Source organism: Monodon monoceros, unplaced genomic scaffold, assembly GCF_005190385.1.
Source record: "Monodon monoceros isolate NGI ecotype Baffin Bay Population unplaced genomic scaffold, NGI_Narwhal_1 Super_Scaffold_9, whole genome shotgun sequence".
In the NCBI taxonomy this organism is placed as follows: Eukaryota; Metazoa; Chordata; class Mammalia; order Artiodactyla; family Monodontidae; genus Monodon; species Monodon monoceros.
Window position 1 is genome coordinate 15,458,519 of NW_021703786.1, and position 17,659 is coordinate 15,476,177.

General features: G+C 40.6%; 1 protein-coding gene across 2 annotated transcripts in view; it reads right to left on the reverse strand.

Moving 5' to 3' along the window:
• Positions 1-15,003, reverse strand: part of NPEPPS (aminopeptidase puromycin sensitive) — a 97,250-nt gene extending 82,247 nt beyond the window's left edge. Inside the window, exons 1-2 of one of the 2 annotated variants that reach the window (XM_029211838.1) lie at positions 14,556-15,003; positions 4,043-4,127 (exon numbers count right to left, since the gene is read on the reverse strand). In XM_029211838.1, coding sequence (XP_029067671.1) covers positions 4,043-4,127; positions 14,556-14,816 — 346 coding nt within the window. In that variant the 5' untranslated portion in view covers positions 14,817-15,003. The remainder of the gene's footprint in view (positions 1-4,042; positions 4,128-14,555) is intronic. The other variant, XM_029211837.1, reaches the window with a different exon arrangement.
• Between the last annotated feature and the right edge of the window lie 2,656 nt (positions 15,004-17,659).

The window sequence follows — 17,659 nt, forward strand, 5'->3', positions numbered from 1 at the left end:
ACATAATTTATATCAGTTTCAATTAAGAACTTAGAAGAATCTCATAAGGGTTTTTTCTCTTTTTTTTTTTTTAAAAAAAAACACTTTTTCTTTTTTTTTTCCTGGACGTGGGCCTGTCACTGTTGTGGCCTCTCCCGTTGCGGAGCACAGGCTCCGGACGCGCAGGCTCAGTGGCCATAGCTCACAGGCCCAGCCGCTCCGCGGCATGTGGGATCTTCCCGGACCGGGGCCTGAACCCGTGTCCCCTGCATCGGCAGGCGGACTCTCAACCACTGCGCCACCAGGGAAGCTCTGCTTTCCTTTTTCTTTCTTTATTTTTGGTTGCATTGGGTCTTCGCTGATGCACGGGCTTTCTCTAGTTGCTGAGAGTGGGGGCTACTTTTCGTTATGGTGCGTGGGCTTCTTATTGTGGTGGCTTCTCTTGTTGCAGAGCACGGGCTCTAGTCACGTGGGCTTCAGTAGTTGTGGCACGCAGGCTCAGTATTGTGGCTCACGGGCTCTAGAGCACAGGCTCAGTAGTTGTGGCACACGGGCTTAGTTGCTCTGTGGCACGTGGGATCTTCCTGGACCAGGGCTCGAACCCGTGTCCCCTGCATTGGCAGGCAGATTCTTGAGCACTGCGCCACCAGGGAAGTTTCTTTTTTTGGGGGGGGGCCGCACTGCGTGGCATGTGGGATCTTAGTTCCCCAACCAGGGATCTAACTATGTTCAAGTCTTATCTTCATGTCCAAGTGATAAGAATATGCATACACACCACAGTTCTCTGGAATCCCTCTTTAGAGGTTGCAAAATCAACAGAACTCAATATGGCCCACAAAAATGTTCTGTTTGGCCAGAAAAAGTTCTTTAAAATGTTAGTAGATTTACGTGAGACATGGACTCTTTGGTTCAGCCTCTGCCCCAACATTCTTATTTTCCTACATCCAGCCCAATTCATTCAAGGTTGTTATTTGCTTAACCCCACAGTAACTTTGGTTTTAGGCCCCTACCCTATATTGTTATTTGTGTAACTAAAGTTATACTCAGACTTCTTTGAAAACTTCCTTATGAAATACGATATATTTCAATACATTTGTATTAGAAAGGAATATATTCCCTTCTCTTTCAATCCTCCTGACTTTGAGGGCTAGCACTTAATTAGTCACATATGTATTTTCAGAACAATGCCATGAACAATTCTATTGCAAAGAGAAGATGGTTTATTAATGTTTTTACTAATCCACACATAATTGTATGACAGAATATAGATTACTAACAGTTGGATAAAAGCTTATGTATGATCAAGTGTGAGGAACGTTTCCTATTTCTGAAGTGAATAGTTTTGCTCAAAATTAATATTTGGCAGTATTTCTAAGCTGTTTGTTTTATCCTTCCATTAAACACACACACACATATGCGTAACACTGAAATATACAATCCTACTTTAAGAATAAATGTGTTAAAATTTACATGCCTTCTATGGATAAACCAAAGTGATGCTGGTGGATCTGAAACTATATATTAGAACTCTGCATGAAATATGATGTAACCAATGGAAAAACTTTTTCTTACACAGCTAATTCTGCAAACACATACCTGACAGAGTATACTAAGGCAAAAGTTGGTACAAAACTTTCAAGTGATCATTCTCTATGTGGTTATGCCCAAGCCATCAACTATTAATGATAAATTAAAAGACTCTTTACCTGTCAGGACCTGAGTTCAGGCACTCAAAAGTTTCGTATTTCTCTTGCAGAAGCTGATGACAATACTAATCCCTGCACTGTGTAGGGAGGTGCATTCCTTGCACTGGCTTAAGTGCTAATGATTTCACCAACCCTTGAAGTGCAGAACAGTAAAAAAACAGTTTTCAGCCGTTTTTCTTACTGATTTCTCATTTTAAAAAATATTACAAAGATTTCAAATAGGTTTTAAAATAAATTATTTCTGTTTAAAAGGCAGTGCTTTAGGTTAAAAAAGACACACGCCAATCGATCTTTCTGGGTTACTGCACATATCACAAGATGGCCTTTTTCATCAATTAAAAACTTACACAAAGAAGCAACAACTTCACGCCTTCAAATCATTTTCTGATTTTACCTGAAAGCACCAAGATTTTGGCTACAGATATGTAAAACGGTCTTCCAGAAGGCAATCATAAATAGGTACTAGATGAGATTAGCTGGGTTAAAAAATGGTATCTCTCCTATTAACCCATTTATCACCCTGTCACCAGCATACAGCCCTAGAAGGAGCTGACAGTCAAGTTCACAACTATTAGTTTCTAAAGAAACAATATTATACTCTCCTAATAAGATAAAAATCAAGAAATGCTTCTCTATCTAAGGGCAAAATTAAGCTATGTATATATCTGGAAGGCCAAATCTATCTGTTCTGACTCCTTAAAACATGAAATTAATACAACTCCCCATTCTTTTATACTCTAAAATTAAACGGGTTTACACGACTCCAGGTATTTCCTACTGCTATAGGAGAACAAATTGAGAAATGTACCTTAGCTAGTTCTGAAGAAAATATTTTATGTATCTAAAAAAATTTAATGTTTTATATGAATCACTCTCCAAATCCTCTCTACTGTATGAATTTTCATTGAGAATACTAACGCTGCTTCCTTAAGATTCAGATCATTATGAGCTTGGCACCATTCAGTTATGCATATTCAAACATTTAAATTCTCTGAATTCTTTCCTGGCATTTCAGTAGAGGAGGATAAAAAAACAAACCTGAGCTGAAACCATGCCAGCTGGAGGGTACACACTTATTTTACTAGTTCTACCTATCTAAACTTGACAACATTTTAAAACCCTATATTGAAGGTAAATGTTCTCTATCTACAACAAAGAAAGCTTGCCTTGATATGCCTAGCTAAGGTGCTCCCATTTTTCTTCAGCTAAAGAAATTAAACAGTCTCTCTTTCATTTACCAAACAATTTTTTTAAAGTTGGCACTCAATCAAAGTCCATCTGAAGGATCTGTTCCTCTAACTTAAAATGGCAGCAGCTGATCTCAATTATGATCAACTGAACATAAGTACTTCTTGGCAATAATATGCTCAACTGCTACTTGCATTTTTTAATCTTTCTGTGGACAAGCTATTTTAAGAAAAATCCACAAAATAAATATAGCCAGGCCTTAAAATGTTACTTGTATGCTTATTTTCAGTATAATGTAAAGAAGGGAAATAGCAATACAAAATGTAAATTCAAAGGTCAAATTTCTAACTTAATTTATATCAAATGAGAAGACTTTCTAAGAGGAAAAGTCTGAGTAGTAGAGGCTAACCAATAAGCCATTTTAACAAGGAATGTGAAGAAGTCAAGAGTAAAAAGTAATTCAGATCCAATATTAATACACTTGTGAGTTTATACCAAACTTGATAACTTTTTAAAATGCAGTTTATGTGGGAATAAGAATTCAGGCCAAAACTGATTATTCAATTTAATTCTTACTGTAATTACAAGGTCCAAAATATTTCTTATTTTAAAGATGCTAATTGAGTTCCCTCACATTCTATACCATGTTTCTTTTAAACATATTCTTCCCCTGTAATTAACTCCATCATCTAGTTTCTAACCTTCACATTAGATCTCATAAAGCAAATATTTTTCTCCCAATTATGAGTAACACTATCTCAATTTTAATCTATTTTTCAAGAGAAAACAAAAAAACTTTAAGAAAACCGCATATGAACTAAGCCTGCCTGAGAAACTTTTCATGTCTAAAGTACTTAATTTTTAAATAACTCTTCAGCTTTACATGATTGGTATTATATTTATTTTACACTCATGAAATGTGATCTGCCTAGGGTCACAAAATAAGTTAATGTTTGAAGCAGAATTTAAATTGTTACATTTCCTTTATCTTACATTACTCAAATATCTCCTATGAACATCTAAAGAATTTTCCTATTTCAAAAGTAACAAACATTAATATCTTAATTTGCAAGTGTATATATTATGTATACACACACACAAAAGCACATACAAGTACATATTATACATAAACACAGAGACAGCAAATTAAAAGGGAAAACAGTGCTTACCTTCATCTCCTTCTGGTACATATGAAGCTGTAATAATGTCAATATCAGCACAATTCATCACAATCTGATTGGTTGCCTGCCTCACCTAAGGAAAAAAAAAAAAATCGGCAATGTCAGAAATAGCCCAGGTTAATAATACGTACATCTTCATCTCAGCCTAAAATATGTCACAGGCAATTTTTAAAAACCCATACATCAGCGGTTCCCACCTTTTTGGCACCAGGGACCGGTTTCGTGGAAGACAATTTTTCTATGGATGGGGGGGGTGCGGGTTTCAGGTGGTAATGGGAGCGATGGGGAGCAGCAGATGAAGCTTCACTCCCTCATCCGCTGCTCACCTCCTGTTGTACAGCCTGGTTCCTAACAGGCCGGACTAGTACCAGTCCGAGGCCCGGGGATTGGGGACCCTTGCCAAACACCACTTAAACCAATACTAAATATATATGCATCAATGGTATAAATTAATGACTAGTTCTGAATAGATATTATAATATCTGGATTATATTAAAAGCAATAATAAATACTTAGGTATTTCACAGACTTCAAAGATCTGACCAATGAGCTAAATAAAAGCCTTTTTTTTTCTACTTAAACTTGATTTAAAACAACTTCTTTTTTTTTTTTGCTGTACGCAGGCCTCTCACTGTTGTGGCCTCTCCCGTTGCGGAGCACAGGCTCCGGACGCGCAGGCTCAGCGGCCATGGCTCATGGGCCCAGCCACTCCGCGGCATGTGGGATCTTCCCGGACCAGGGCACGAACACGTGTCCCCTGAATCGGCAGGCAGACTCTCAACCACTGCGCCACCAGGGAAGCCCTAAAACAACTTCTTAATTAAACTTTTTAATTTCAAAACATTTTTAATTAGGAAACATTTCTTATATGTTGCAATTAATCATGTATTTCAACCTGCACATCAAAACCATCATGAGGGTCCCCTCTTTTTGTAAGGATAGAGGAAGAAATCTGGTATCATAAACTATGTCAGAACTTCATAAAACACTCTCTAAATTTTTTCTTTTCCTGAAGAAACATTTTGAATATAACAGACACTAATGACTCACCACCAAGATTAAATAAACTTTTAAGACTTTGTCTTACTTGATTTAGATCCAAAAAATAAAATACAGATATAATGAAAGCCCATTCCTCTCTTCCTCATTCCCTAGAGATAACCACTATCCTAAGGCTAATGTGTATCTCTCTCATATATGTTTAGTACTTTTGTTACATATATAAAGATCAGCAAACAATGTTTTTAATCTTACACAAATGGTATCAAAAGTGTGTATAACCTTTTGCAACCTGTTTTTTTAATTTAACATTGTTTCTGAGATAGGTAAATGCTGATAGATGTAAACCTAACTCATTAATTTAACTTCTGCATAGTAGTATTCCATTCTATAAATAAACCACAGTTATTTATCCATTTCCTTCCTGAAGGAAGTTAGGTTATTTCCACTTTTTTGTTATGTAAAAGAGTACTATAATAAACATCTTGGCCCATGTCTTCTTGTGCACCCATTTTCTTTACCAAGAATTGCTAAAATTATCCTCCAGAGTAGTTTCAATGCACGCTCCGATAAGCAAAGAATAAAGAAATCCCAGTTTCAGCAACCTCCAAAAAACTTAATTTTTCGACAGTCTGCTGGGTATTAAATGGCATACCAGGGACTTCCGTGGTGGCGCCGTGGTTAAGAATCCGCCTGCCAATGCAGGGGACACAGGTTCGACCCCTGGTTGGTCCAGGAAAATCCCACATGCCATGGAGCAACTAAGCCCGGGTGCCACAACTACTGAAGCCCGAGCGCCCTAGATCTGTGATCTGCAACAAGAGAAGCCACCACAATGAGAAGCCTGCACACAGCAAGGAAGAGTAGCCCCCGCTCGCCACAACTAGAGAAAGCCTGCGCACGGCAACAAAGACCCAATGCAGCCAAAAATAAATAATAAATAAGTAAATTTATTTTAAAAAATGGTATTCCATTATTGTTTTAATTAGAATTTCTCTGATTACTAGTAATATTAGTTACCTCTTTTCTCTTTCTTTCTCTTTCTCCTTTCTGTTTCTCTTCCTCTGCCTCCCCCACCCCTGCTTCCCTCCCTCCCTCTCTCTTTCTTTCTTTTTTGACCCTTAAGTTTTTCCTCTCCTACTTGCTCATTCATAACCCTTGCTCATTTTCCATTTGGTTGGAACCTTGTTTTTCTATAACTGTTGCATTACACAAAATCTCAAATTCATTTTCACACATTTGAATGGTCTAAATCTAAAATAACAAAAATACAGATGTCCTAAATCACATATGCCTACGGAGGCCAATGAAACAGATGAGTACCGTAGGCCAGGTGAAGGCTATGCATAAAGGAAAGCTATGTGTAAAGGAAGCGGGAAGTAGACATTTCTTGGAGCTAACCAATTACTGCTATATACAATAAAAAACAGACTCAGTGTTGACAGATCTTCCAATTAAAAAAAAGCCACAAATTCAGAATTCATGTGCAATCTCCCAATTTCTAATTGATGACAACTAATTCAAAATTTTCTAAAACACTGTATAGACCAAACAAAACCCAACAGTGCCTTGAGTGTCACTGAACGGACCACAGAACTAGGTAAGGACACAGAGTAATATAAAATCTGTATGAAAAAGCTATACCTAAGAGTAATTATTTTATTAATAACCAATACATAAACATGATTAATATTAAACTAAAATTACCTGACCTAAATTACAGATAGTATGTTATTAAGCCTGTAACAGACTGTCAAAATCTCTAACACATAAAGTGAAACTATTTTGGCTCATTTAAAAAAAAAAATATTCTCATAAATCTTCCTGTTTCTAAACAAAAATGCCATTTAGTGAACAGTTTTTTGGGTTTTTGTTTTTTGGGGGTTTTTTTGTAAGTGATAATATTCCTTCACACTGTTTACTTCACCAGAACATACCTAAACAGCACTAAAACTTTTACATCTCAACTGGCTGTTTACAGCACTATGTATGAACAAAAAGAAAAGAACAACTCTTTGCCTATTCACAAACTGATTTTTAAAAAAATTTTCAGAAACACAAAAATGAAGCACTGGGGTGTGCTCCAAAGGGTAAAATGAATAAAAACCTTCCAGAGTTTGACGTTTATGCCAACGAAATCGTTAACAGTGGCTTAGTTACATGTTTGTTGTTTTGTTTTGGGTTTTTTTTAATATTTATTTATTTATTTGGCTGCGCCAGGTCTTAGTTCTGGCACACGGGATCTAGTTCCCTGACCAGGGATCGAACCCAGGACCCCTGCATTGGAAGCACGGAGTCTTAACCACTGGACCACCAGGGAAGTCCCTAGTTACATGTCTTAATCTTTACCTAGGCAATCCTATTTTCATCCACCAACATCTACAATGAATTTAATGGTAGCCAAGCAGTTAATCTACCATGTCAAGATACCTGTACTGGGCTTCCCTGGTGGCGCAGTGGTTGAGAGTCCGCCTGCCAATGCAGGGAACGTGGGTTCGTGCCCCGGTTCGGGAAGATCCCACATGCCGCGGAGCGGCTGGGCCCATGAGCCATGGCCGCTGAGCCTGCGCGTCCGGAGCCTGTGCTCCGCAACGGGAGAGGCCACAACAGTGACAGGCCCGCGTACCGCAAAAAAAAAAAAAAAAAAAATACTTGTACTATACTACATATGCCAAATGACATTTATCTCACTACTACTGTACCATTTTGAGGGAAAGTGTTCGTTAACTTTGAAAAGGTACAGGGCACAACATCTAGTTACAAGTACATTCCAATTCCTCCTGGGTTTAGGGAAAACCCACCTGTTTATACTAATGAATTAAGCTGCTAGTTGAACAGCAATTCTTTTTTTTTTTTTTGCGGTACGCGGGCCTCTCACTGTTGTGGCCTCTCCCGTTGTGGAGTACAGGCTCTGGACGCGCAGGCTCAGCGGCCATGACTCACAGGCCTAGCCACTCTGCGGCATGTGGGATCTTCCCGGACCGGGGCAAGAACCCGTGTCCCCTGCATCGGCAGGCGGACCCTCAACCACTGCGCCACCAAGGAAGCCCAATTAATTCTTTTTTTCAGGGTATTGCCATTTCTGGAAGGGTGGAAGGGGAGAACTAAAGGAACAAAAATACTTATCTTAATAATAGAACTCCACTCAAACTTTGAAAAACAGACAGTATATTCTGTCTCATATTAGAGATTTTTTTTTTTTTTTGGCCGCACCTCGTGGCATGCAGAACTTCCCCAACAAGGGATCAAACCTGTGCCCCCTGCAGTGGAAGCGTAGAGTCTTAACCACTGGACCACCAGGGAAGCCCCTAGAGATGCATTTTAAACAACAGGATAATCCATAGAAAGGGCTTTTACCACTTAGTGCCTGATACATAGTAATCACTTAATAGATGACATTATTAAGACACATGTACAGAGGGCTTTTCTGGTGGCACAGCGGTTAAGAATCCACCTGCCAACGCAGGGGACACGGGTTCGATCCCCGGGCCAGGAAGATCCCACATGCCGCGGAGCAACTAAGCCTGTGTGCCACAACTACTGAGCCTGCACTCTAGAGCCACAAGCCACAACTACTGAGCCCACATGCCACAACTACTGAAGTCCACGTGCCTAGAGCCCATGCTCCTCAACAAGAGAAGCCACCTAAATGAGAAGCCTGCACACCTCAACGAAGAGTAGCCCCCCACTGGAGGCAACTAGAGAAAGCCGGCGCAGAGCAATGAAGACCCAACACAGCCAAAAATAAATAAATAAAATAAATAAAAAAAAACAAAACCCGTGCACAGAGACCAAGACTAAATGTGCACCTAACAGTCTATAAAGTACCTAATCAAAATGCTATAAAATTTAAGAACTATGTGCTGTATTATATAGCACATATTATATCTTATATTGGATATCAGCATACTCTATGTACCAACCAAGGAATGTAATTTAAAATATCCGCGTGGACTTAAGCGTATGCTTAAGTACTCAACCACCACACTGATCTTTTTGATGCTTTCCCAACAAGAGCACTGACCTAATGATTCAATATGATTTCTCACACACTAACATTATCATGTTATTGAATACTACCTGTATGTTCCACTGTCAAAAATACAGGTAATAATGTAAGTCAACTATACTTTAATTTAAAAAAAAAAAACAGGTAATAAATCAAAGGAATTTCAGCATTATCATCTTCACTGGACTTCCCTGGTGGCACAGTGGTTAAGAATCCGCCTGCCAATGCAGAGGACACAGGTTCGAGCCCTGGTCCAGGAAGATCCCACATGCCGCAGAGCAACTAAGCCTGTGTGCCACAACTACTGAGCCTGTGCTCTGGAGCCCGCAAGCCACAACTATTGAGCCCACATGCCGCAGCTACTGAAGCCCATGCACCTAGAGCCCATGCTCTGCAACAAGAGAAGCCACTGCAATGAGAAGCCCGCGCACCGCCACGAAGAGTAGCCCCCACTCACCACAACTAGAGAAAGCCCACGCGCAGCAACGAAGACCCAACACAGCCAAAAATAAAATATAAATAAATAAATAAATTTATTTTTTTAAAAAATCTTCACTTTCCAAACTTAAAATAGAAGCAGAATGTTAAAACTGGCATATAAATTGTGTTGATAACAAGCTTATTTCCAACTTTTCCATTTGGTGCTATTAATGAATGGAACGTTAGCATATCCTTTCTTTGATTCAAACCCAGGGTTAGTTAAGTCTTCTTGAAGTCCCATACAGACTGTACTTCAACTGAACCAAATGTTAAGTAATGGTTCTACTGAAGAGACAGCTTGACCATTGGTAACAATTTTACAATGGAAGTTTCCTAAGAGCTACGAAAGCAGCAATCTAAGACAATTTTTTTCCTAAATAAGTCTTTACTACAATCACTCAGGAATACACATTACATGTACTAGAAAGACTCAAAAGGGTTTTTTTCTGATTGCTAAAATCCTGAGATTTTAGTAAAAGGAAATCTCCAGTGTGATAATTCTAAATACCAGTCAGTCTGAAGCCTGAGTCACTTTGCCTAAAAAGCGATTTCATCATTAAAATTTTGTAATAATCATTGCCTTTGTGGAATAGGGCTATAATTTCTAAAGACAATAAGGAGCAAATAATTAGTAAACACAAATTGAGCTGAGTTTTCTAACAAAAGAGACATTAAAAAGGGCAAGCTGCAGAAAGTCAAACATAACACATAAACACATAAACATACGGAACATTACTATTTATTGTTTGTAGCTACTTTTGTACACCCTAAAACTTTAAAACTATACATAGGAATAATACCTACCAAAAAAGAGAATTTACCTCTCAGGGTGAGGGTGAGAAGAGATGGAAATGAACTTTAGTGGTTTCTGTGACATTTTATTTTCCAAAAAACATCATGTACACGCTAAAACAAATGGGGCAAAACATTAATATCTGCTAAATCTGGGTGGTGGTTACTTTCTCTGTATTTAAAATGTTTCCTAATTTAAAATAAAATTTTAAAGTGATTACATGTGGCCAAATAAACTGAGAGCTACATACTTGTATGGTGTTCAAAATGGAATCTCCAAGATCTAGACAACTAATCTCAATTAACAACAAAACAGCTATCTGAAGACTCAGTCCTTTGCCACTGACTCAAATACAGATTAGAATAAGATTTACTTTACAATAAGAACAGGCTCATTTATGTAGCAAAGTTCAGAGAAGTTTCATAGATAATTTACTACTCAAGACTGCATTTATCCAGGTTGTATTGTTGTATTGGACAATATCAATTATCAAGAACCAGGAAGTTTAAAAAAAAAAAAAAAAAAGCCTTTATGGAAGCCAGAATAGATGATTCAAAGTCCATACAATAAAGCTCATACCCCACACTCAGAAGAGAATCCATCAAACCCTCACTTAGAAAAAAATTTTAAGCTCAAACAAGCTTGTTTATTTGGTTACTTAGACCTCTTCAGATCAAGTTCAGTAAAATAGAAGAGGGAAGAAATTGCACAATAGGGAGCAACAAGGCACAACAAGCAGCAAGTAATAACCTGAGAGTAAGGAAAACAAACTTTAAAGAAAAGATATGAAACTAGTAAATTATAGTACACAGTTTTGGGTAATCTATGGTTATAAGTATCAATGACATGTTAGAATGCTGTCCAGTATTTAGAAAAAGAAGAAAAGAAAGAAACCTAGATTATGAGGAATTATGGAGCTTAAAAAGATAAACATTTCCATCAAAATATTTACATATTTTTTAAAGTCTGAGTGCCTCAAAGGGTAAGCTTCATTTATCTAGAAAATTCACTGCAAAATTCAATGCCAGATGATACTGTATACAACTTACCATACAAAAGTTTCTTATACCCAGGTGTTTCCTCATTGATACATTTCAAGAAACAGAATAGAAAATCTGAACAAATTCAATTCTTTATGACCAATCTTTCAAATTTAATTTAAGACGATTTAGTGATCTAGCACAATGCTGTACAAATTAATTAACTTTATCTATTTTAAGTAATAAAAAACTACTAAAATGACTGCATAGAATATCTGCAAAATTTGGGCAGAAAATTCCATAACTCAGGGTGACAATAACATCCATTTAGGTGCCAAGTTGTAGCCTGCCAAACAATCTACTGTATCTGTAACTCTCCTCTACGTGCCAATTTAGTCATCACCATCATGAATATTTTGTTGGCGGAGGCCAGGGATTGTTTAGTATATCCTGACTTCTGGCATTGAAGGATAAAGTTAATTTCTCTGGCACAGGTGAAATATTTCCATAAGAGAATTACTGTATAAACCACTATACACTCATAACCAGGAACTATAGCCACTCACATAAACTTGTAATCTATTTTTAAATTAATTAACCACAAAGCAAGAGAGTCAGAATTTTAAATAGCTACGAAGTCTGTTCCTCTCAAATATCCTAATGTAAAAGGAGAGGAAAGGGAATGTCCCATTTTTCTAGGCCCATGATAACACATTTTCAAAACCTGCTGAATTAGACCACACTCACTTACGTAAAAGACAACTACTTTTAAATCACTGCACATTGACTAATTTTCATCTTCCCCAGGAGTCCACACCCCAGACCAGGTTAAAAATCCACTAAGTTTCTAATATGTAACCTGTACAAATACTCTGAGCTTATCATAAAATTTTGCAACTAAAGCAACCAAGCAACTTGCGTACTTTGTGCAATGTAATTCCAAACTGTTAGGGAACTGACACAATACCAATTATCAATCTAGGCTTCTAGAGATATAATTTTGTCCACATTTTTATATTTCCACAATCAGATACCACCTAATGCCACAAGTTAAACTTACTGCTCCAATCTATGCATTTCAAAAACATCAATATATGCTTTTTACTACTAATGTTAACTTTTTACTAATGTTAACTCCTCTTTACACTTCCAAAGGTGGCAAAGCATACAATTAAAAAGTCCAATCATCCTTTAATAAAACCTGTTAGAATTCTCTATCATGCCATCTTTCATTTGTGTTGCCACCTTGCCTGAAAAAAATTTTCTGAAAAGCTTTGAAAACTTAATGTTACAAAAAAAAAAAAAGATTCATTTATTTCCTTGTATCAAATTAATGAGTCCCTGCTAATACCTAGTACATTACCACATGCTCCTTCATTGGCCCAAACCAGTCCACCAACTATTTCTCATTTCTTTCCAAAAGCAAGTAGAAAAGGGGTAAGGACAAGCATGTCACTGCTTGTTGTCATACCCTAACACAAATAAAACTATCATTTCCCAATAAAATAATCATTTGAAAATCTTTATTATTGATAATATTTTTTCTGAAACTTTTCCCTAAATATGTATACCTCTCAAAATTATGAATGCATTATGGGGTACACCAACTATTGGGGTAAAGAAACAAATGATTTTTTTTTTAATGTTAGTCTTTGCACATAATGCAAACTCATTCATTGCTAGGTCCTTCTTCCCGCAGGTCTGCCAAGTCACAAGACACACTACTGTTTACAATCCCTCCCATCTGCCCACAGCCAATATATATCAAACACTCTAGTCACTTGGCTTAAATAAACAGTCTCTCCCAAATAACCCTCTCAAATCCTAATTTAGACCCAAGATGCACTCATTCTGATTCATATTCTTAATGGAAAATTTTTAAATCACCTGACTTTCACAGGGGTAAGTTTTGCCTTTTGATGCAGCCAGACAACAGAGCCCTCATGCTTTCGTACAAGCACTCCAAATCTGACAGTATACTTTTTAATTCTACACTTTCAGACATATTTTCAATCTGAGTACTCGGCTTTCAAAAACAACTGCCAACTTTCAATTCATTCGAACGCTACACTAGTCTACATTTCTTTCATTTCGCTGCTACATACACCCTAATCTTTAAGGTTGAGGCCTACTGATTTTTTCCCCCTGACTGCAGTAGGAAAAGAAATGAAACAAAATGTATTTACCATCATTCTTTTTAAAGGTAACTACTAAACAGTTCCCATTTTTCATTACAGACTTCACATAATACATCATATAACATGGTATCACAAATGTCTATTGTTCTAGATCTTTGTAGGGCATCAATACTAATGATCTCCAAAATCAAACAATACTTTAGATAATCTGCGGGGGGAGGGGCGGGGGGAGCATGATTCACCAAAAACTGCAATGAAGAGTAATGGAATATTTTCACCGGTGGTATGCTAAAACCAATAGCTTCTTTCAGAGGAGGGTACTGCTAAGCAACCATCGCTGTAGCAATAAATCCACCTGCTTTAAAGGCTGCAAAGCTAAGAAGATGGAAGGAAAAGCGGAGATAGGGGTCCTCCTTCAGCTTCTTTAGAGGTTAGGAGAGAACAAAGTCAATGCTGCACTGTCACTTGAGGGAAAGAAGGGGGAGGGGGCGGATCATCTTAGAAACCCAGCCCCTGGGCCGGAGCAGGCGGGGAGAACTCAGCAAGGCTGCCCGGGATTAACATTCTCCTTCTCACCCTCTTCCCCCTTCTAGAATCTCCCCTCCTGGCTAACGCGCGGCAGCCGGAGTCCCAGATGACTGCCCCTTCCAATGTGTCCTCCATGGGGCGTAGGGAGAACGAGAGAAAAGAACTGAGTCAGGAGGCTACGCATGGACTCCGATGACCCCTCTGGCCTCCCCAACACCCTCCAGCCTCTCCCAGACCAAGACCAAGCCCGGAAGGGCCGGGGTTTGGGGGAGGCTCCACACAGGTGTGCTGGCCCCGAGGGGCACACGGGCCGGGCCGGGCCGGCCGGTTCCCGCGGCGCTCCCTGCAGCACGGCCCGGGCCCCAGGCCGGCAGGGCAGAGCACAGCCGCCGGGCGCCCCGCGGCCGCCCCAGAGGGGCGCGCCCGTCCCCGAGCCGGCCCCCCCAGCCCCAGGTCCGCAGCGCCCAGGCCCGCGCGCCCGCTCGCCCGGCCGACCGGGCCCCCAGCCCAGCCCGTGGGCGCGGCCTAACTGCTTGCCCGGCAGCTCGCCCCCGGCACCCGAGGGTCGCCGTACCTGGGCGGAGGCCTCCAGCTTGCCCTCGAAGGTGAAGTCCAGCAAATCGGGCTTGAGGCAAAGGCTGTAATTGATGGGGCAGACGTCGGCAGGCAGCCGCTCGAAGGGCCTCTTCTCCGGCATCGCGGCGAGGCCCAGGCTGTGGAGGCGGCGGCGGCGGCGAGAGGAGCGGCTGAGGAGGAGAAGGAGGAGGGGAGGAGGCGGAGGGCCGAGGAAGAGCAGGCGGCGAGCGAGGGAGGGGGCGGCGGCTGCCAGCCACATCCACCGAGCGCCGGCGACCGCCTGAGGAGAGCGACCGGGGGAGCCTGGGGGCGGGGGAGAGACCCAGCCGGAGCGCCAGGGGCCGGGAGGCAGGCAGTACGGACGCGCGGGCTGGCGGGCCGGCTGCCTACAGGGAAGGGGGCGGAGGGGAGGGAAGGGGAGGAGGGCCAGCAGGGAGGGAGGGAGAGAGGGAGGGAGGGAGGGAGGGAGGAGGCGGCGGCGGCGGCGGCGGCAGCGGCACTTTTGCGTGCGCGGCCCCGCCGGACGGGCGCGCCTCCGCCGGTGTGCGCGCGCGCGCCGGGAAGGGGGCGGAGCGGCGAGGGCGCGGCCAGCTTGGCGGGATGTAGGGTCGCCGGCGAGCTCTGGGGGTGGGAGGCGGCTGCCCGCGCTGCACCTGTCTAAGCCGCTGCGGGGAGCAGGCCGCCTGCGAGCTGGAAGAAGCCCGGAAGGGTTTGAGAAGCACAGAAAAGGCGTGAGGGCCCCCCACCCCCTACACACACACACACACACACACCCCTCTCTCTCTGTCTCTCTGTCTCAGTCTCTCTCTCTCTCTTTCCCCCCACCCCGCTAACCCCCGGGCTGTCTTTGGAAATAGAAGCCTATGTAGTTGGTCAGTGCAGTCAGGCAAAATGTTGAAATATCAATTAAGAGCAAAACCCCAAACTAGATTTTTACCTCCAGACCAGCAGAAAACCCTGATGGGAGGCTCTTTGGCCGTAATTATTTCTGTTATTTTAAGTAGTAACTTCAGGGGATGATATGAAAAATTTTGTCAGAAAACCTTTAATAATTCAGGTTACTTAAACCAATAAGATTTGGACCTTTGAGGGTGTGATTTCAGAAATTAGAAGATTTTTGTTTTCATGATTTAATGTTCAAAAGTAAGATGTGCTTCACCTTTTTTCTGTTTTCGTCTTTGTTTCTGCTTTTTTGAAAAAAATAGAAGACCTGGATATTCCCTGCCGGTCCAGTGGTTAGGATTCTGTGCTCTCACTGCCAGGGCCTAGGTTAGATTCCTGGTTGGGGAACTAAGATCACGCAAGCCTCGTGGTGGAGCCAAAAATAATAATAATAAAATAAAAGACCTTTTACCAATTGTGGCCTCTTTAAAGGTAAATTAGCTGTGGCTCCCTCAGTTTTGTAGGTATCTCGCAAATTGAGGTATATATATTTTTAATATAAATATATATTAATTACATATAAATGTGTGTATATTTAAATATATGTTTTAAAGTGTCAAGGACAAGGAGATTTTATCTATAATTCCCCATATTCCTTTATAGAACCTTCTCATGTAGAACCGCTTAATTTTTAAAACTCAGTGCTGAAAGTTGTACTGGACCACTATTGTTCAATAGAAATATAATGCAAGGGACTTCCCTGGTGGCACAGTGGTTGGGAGTCCGCCTGCCAGTGCGGGGGACACGGGTTCGATCCCTGGTCTGGGAAGATCCCACCTGCCGCGGAGCAACTAAGCCCGTGCACCACAACTACTGAGCCTGCGCTCTAGAGCCCGCGAGCCACAACTACTGAGCCCACCCACCTACAGCCCACGTTCCGCAACAAGAAAAGCCATGGCAGTGAGAAGCCCGCGCACCCCAACTAAGAGTAGCCCCTGCTCGCCGCAACAAAGACCCAACACAGACAAAAATAAATAAATTTATTTAAAAATATATATATATATAATGCAAGCCAGCTAAGTAACTTTAAATTCAAAAAAAAAAGAGAAAAAGGTGAAACTGATACATCTTATTTAACCCCATATATCCAAAATATTATCATTTCAACATGCAATCAACAAAAAAGTTTTAATGAGGGAGTTCCCTGGTGGCCTAGTGGTTAGGATTCTGGGCTTTCACTGCCACCGCCTGGATTCGATCCCAGGTGGGGGAACTGAGTTCCCGCAAGCTGGGTGGCCAAAAAAATAAATGTATGTGATTTTTTTTTCCATAATAAGGCTTTGAAATCCAGTGTGTATTTACAGCACATCTCAATTTACAGCACATCTCAGTTTTGACTAGGCACATTTTGGGTTTTCAACAACCCCATGTGACTAGTGACTATTATATTGATCAGCACAGTCTCGGACACTAGGCCTGCCCTCCTATCCTCTGAATCCTACATACCTTTTAGAACAGACTGAAAAGCTGCAATCATTTCAAAGTAAGACGTGAGATGGGGCCTTTTGTTACATGGATGCATTTCTATGCCCACTTTTTGGTCATAAAATAATAATATAATACTAATATATTAATAATGTAATTAATAATTGCATACTAATATATTGAGTGCTTACTAAACACTTTTCATGTATTAATTCATTTAATCCATTCAACAATTCTGTTAGGTGGACACCATTATCCCCATTTTACAGATGAGAAAACAGGCACACAGAGATTTAGTGACTTGCCCAAGGTCATATAGCTAATAAATGGCAGAGCTGGCATTAGGACCCAGCCATTTTTTTTCTCTCCTGGAAAATTTTGCAGCATCTCCCCTATTTTCTACTTCTCCAGTTTTGTTTTATTCTAATTCATCTGTACCTCAGCTTCTTAAAAAGTTATTTTTATTATGCAAGAACCTTTGAGGCTCCCTCTTTTCTGTTAAAGCAAATTTGATATATAACCATTTAAGGCTCTTCATGCACTGTCCTTACCATTTTCTCCGACTTGTTTCTCCTTACCCTTTAACATATATTCTCCAGTCTTAGCAAGCTAAGCTGTTTACCACTTGGTCCTTAGAGCTTGCTCACTCTCTTCTCTACCATTGCTCATGCATTATTGCTAGGAAAGGCCTCCTCATCCTTCTTCGCAAACCCATGCCCCTCCCTTCCTTCAAAA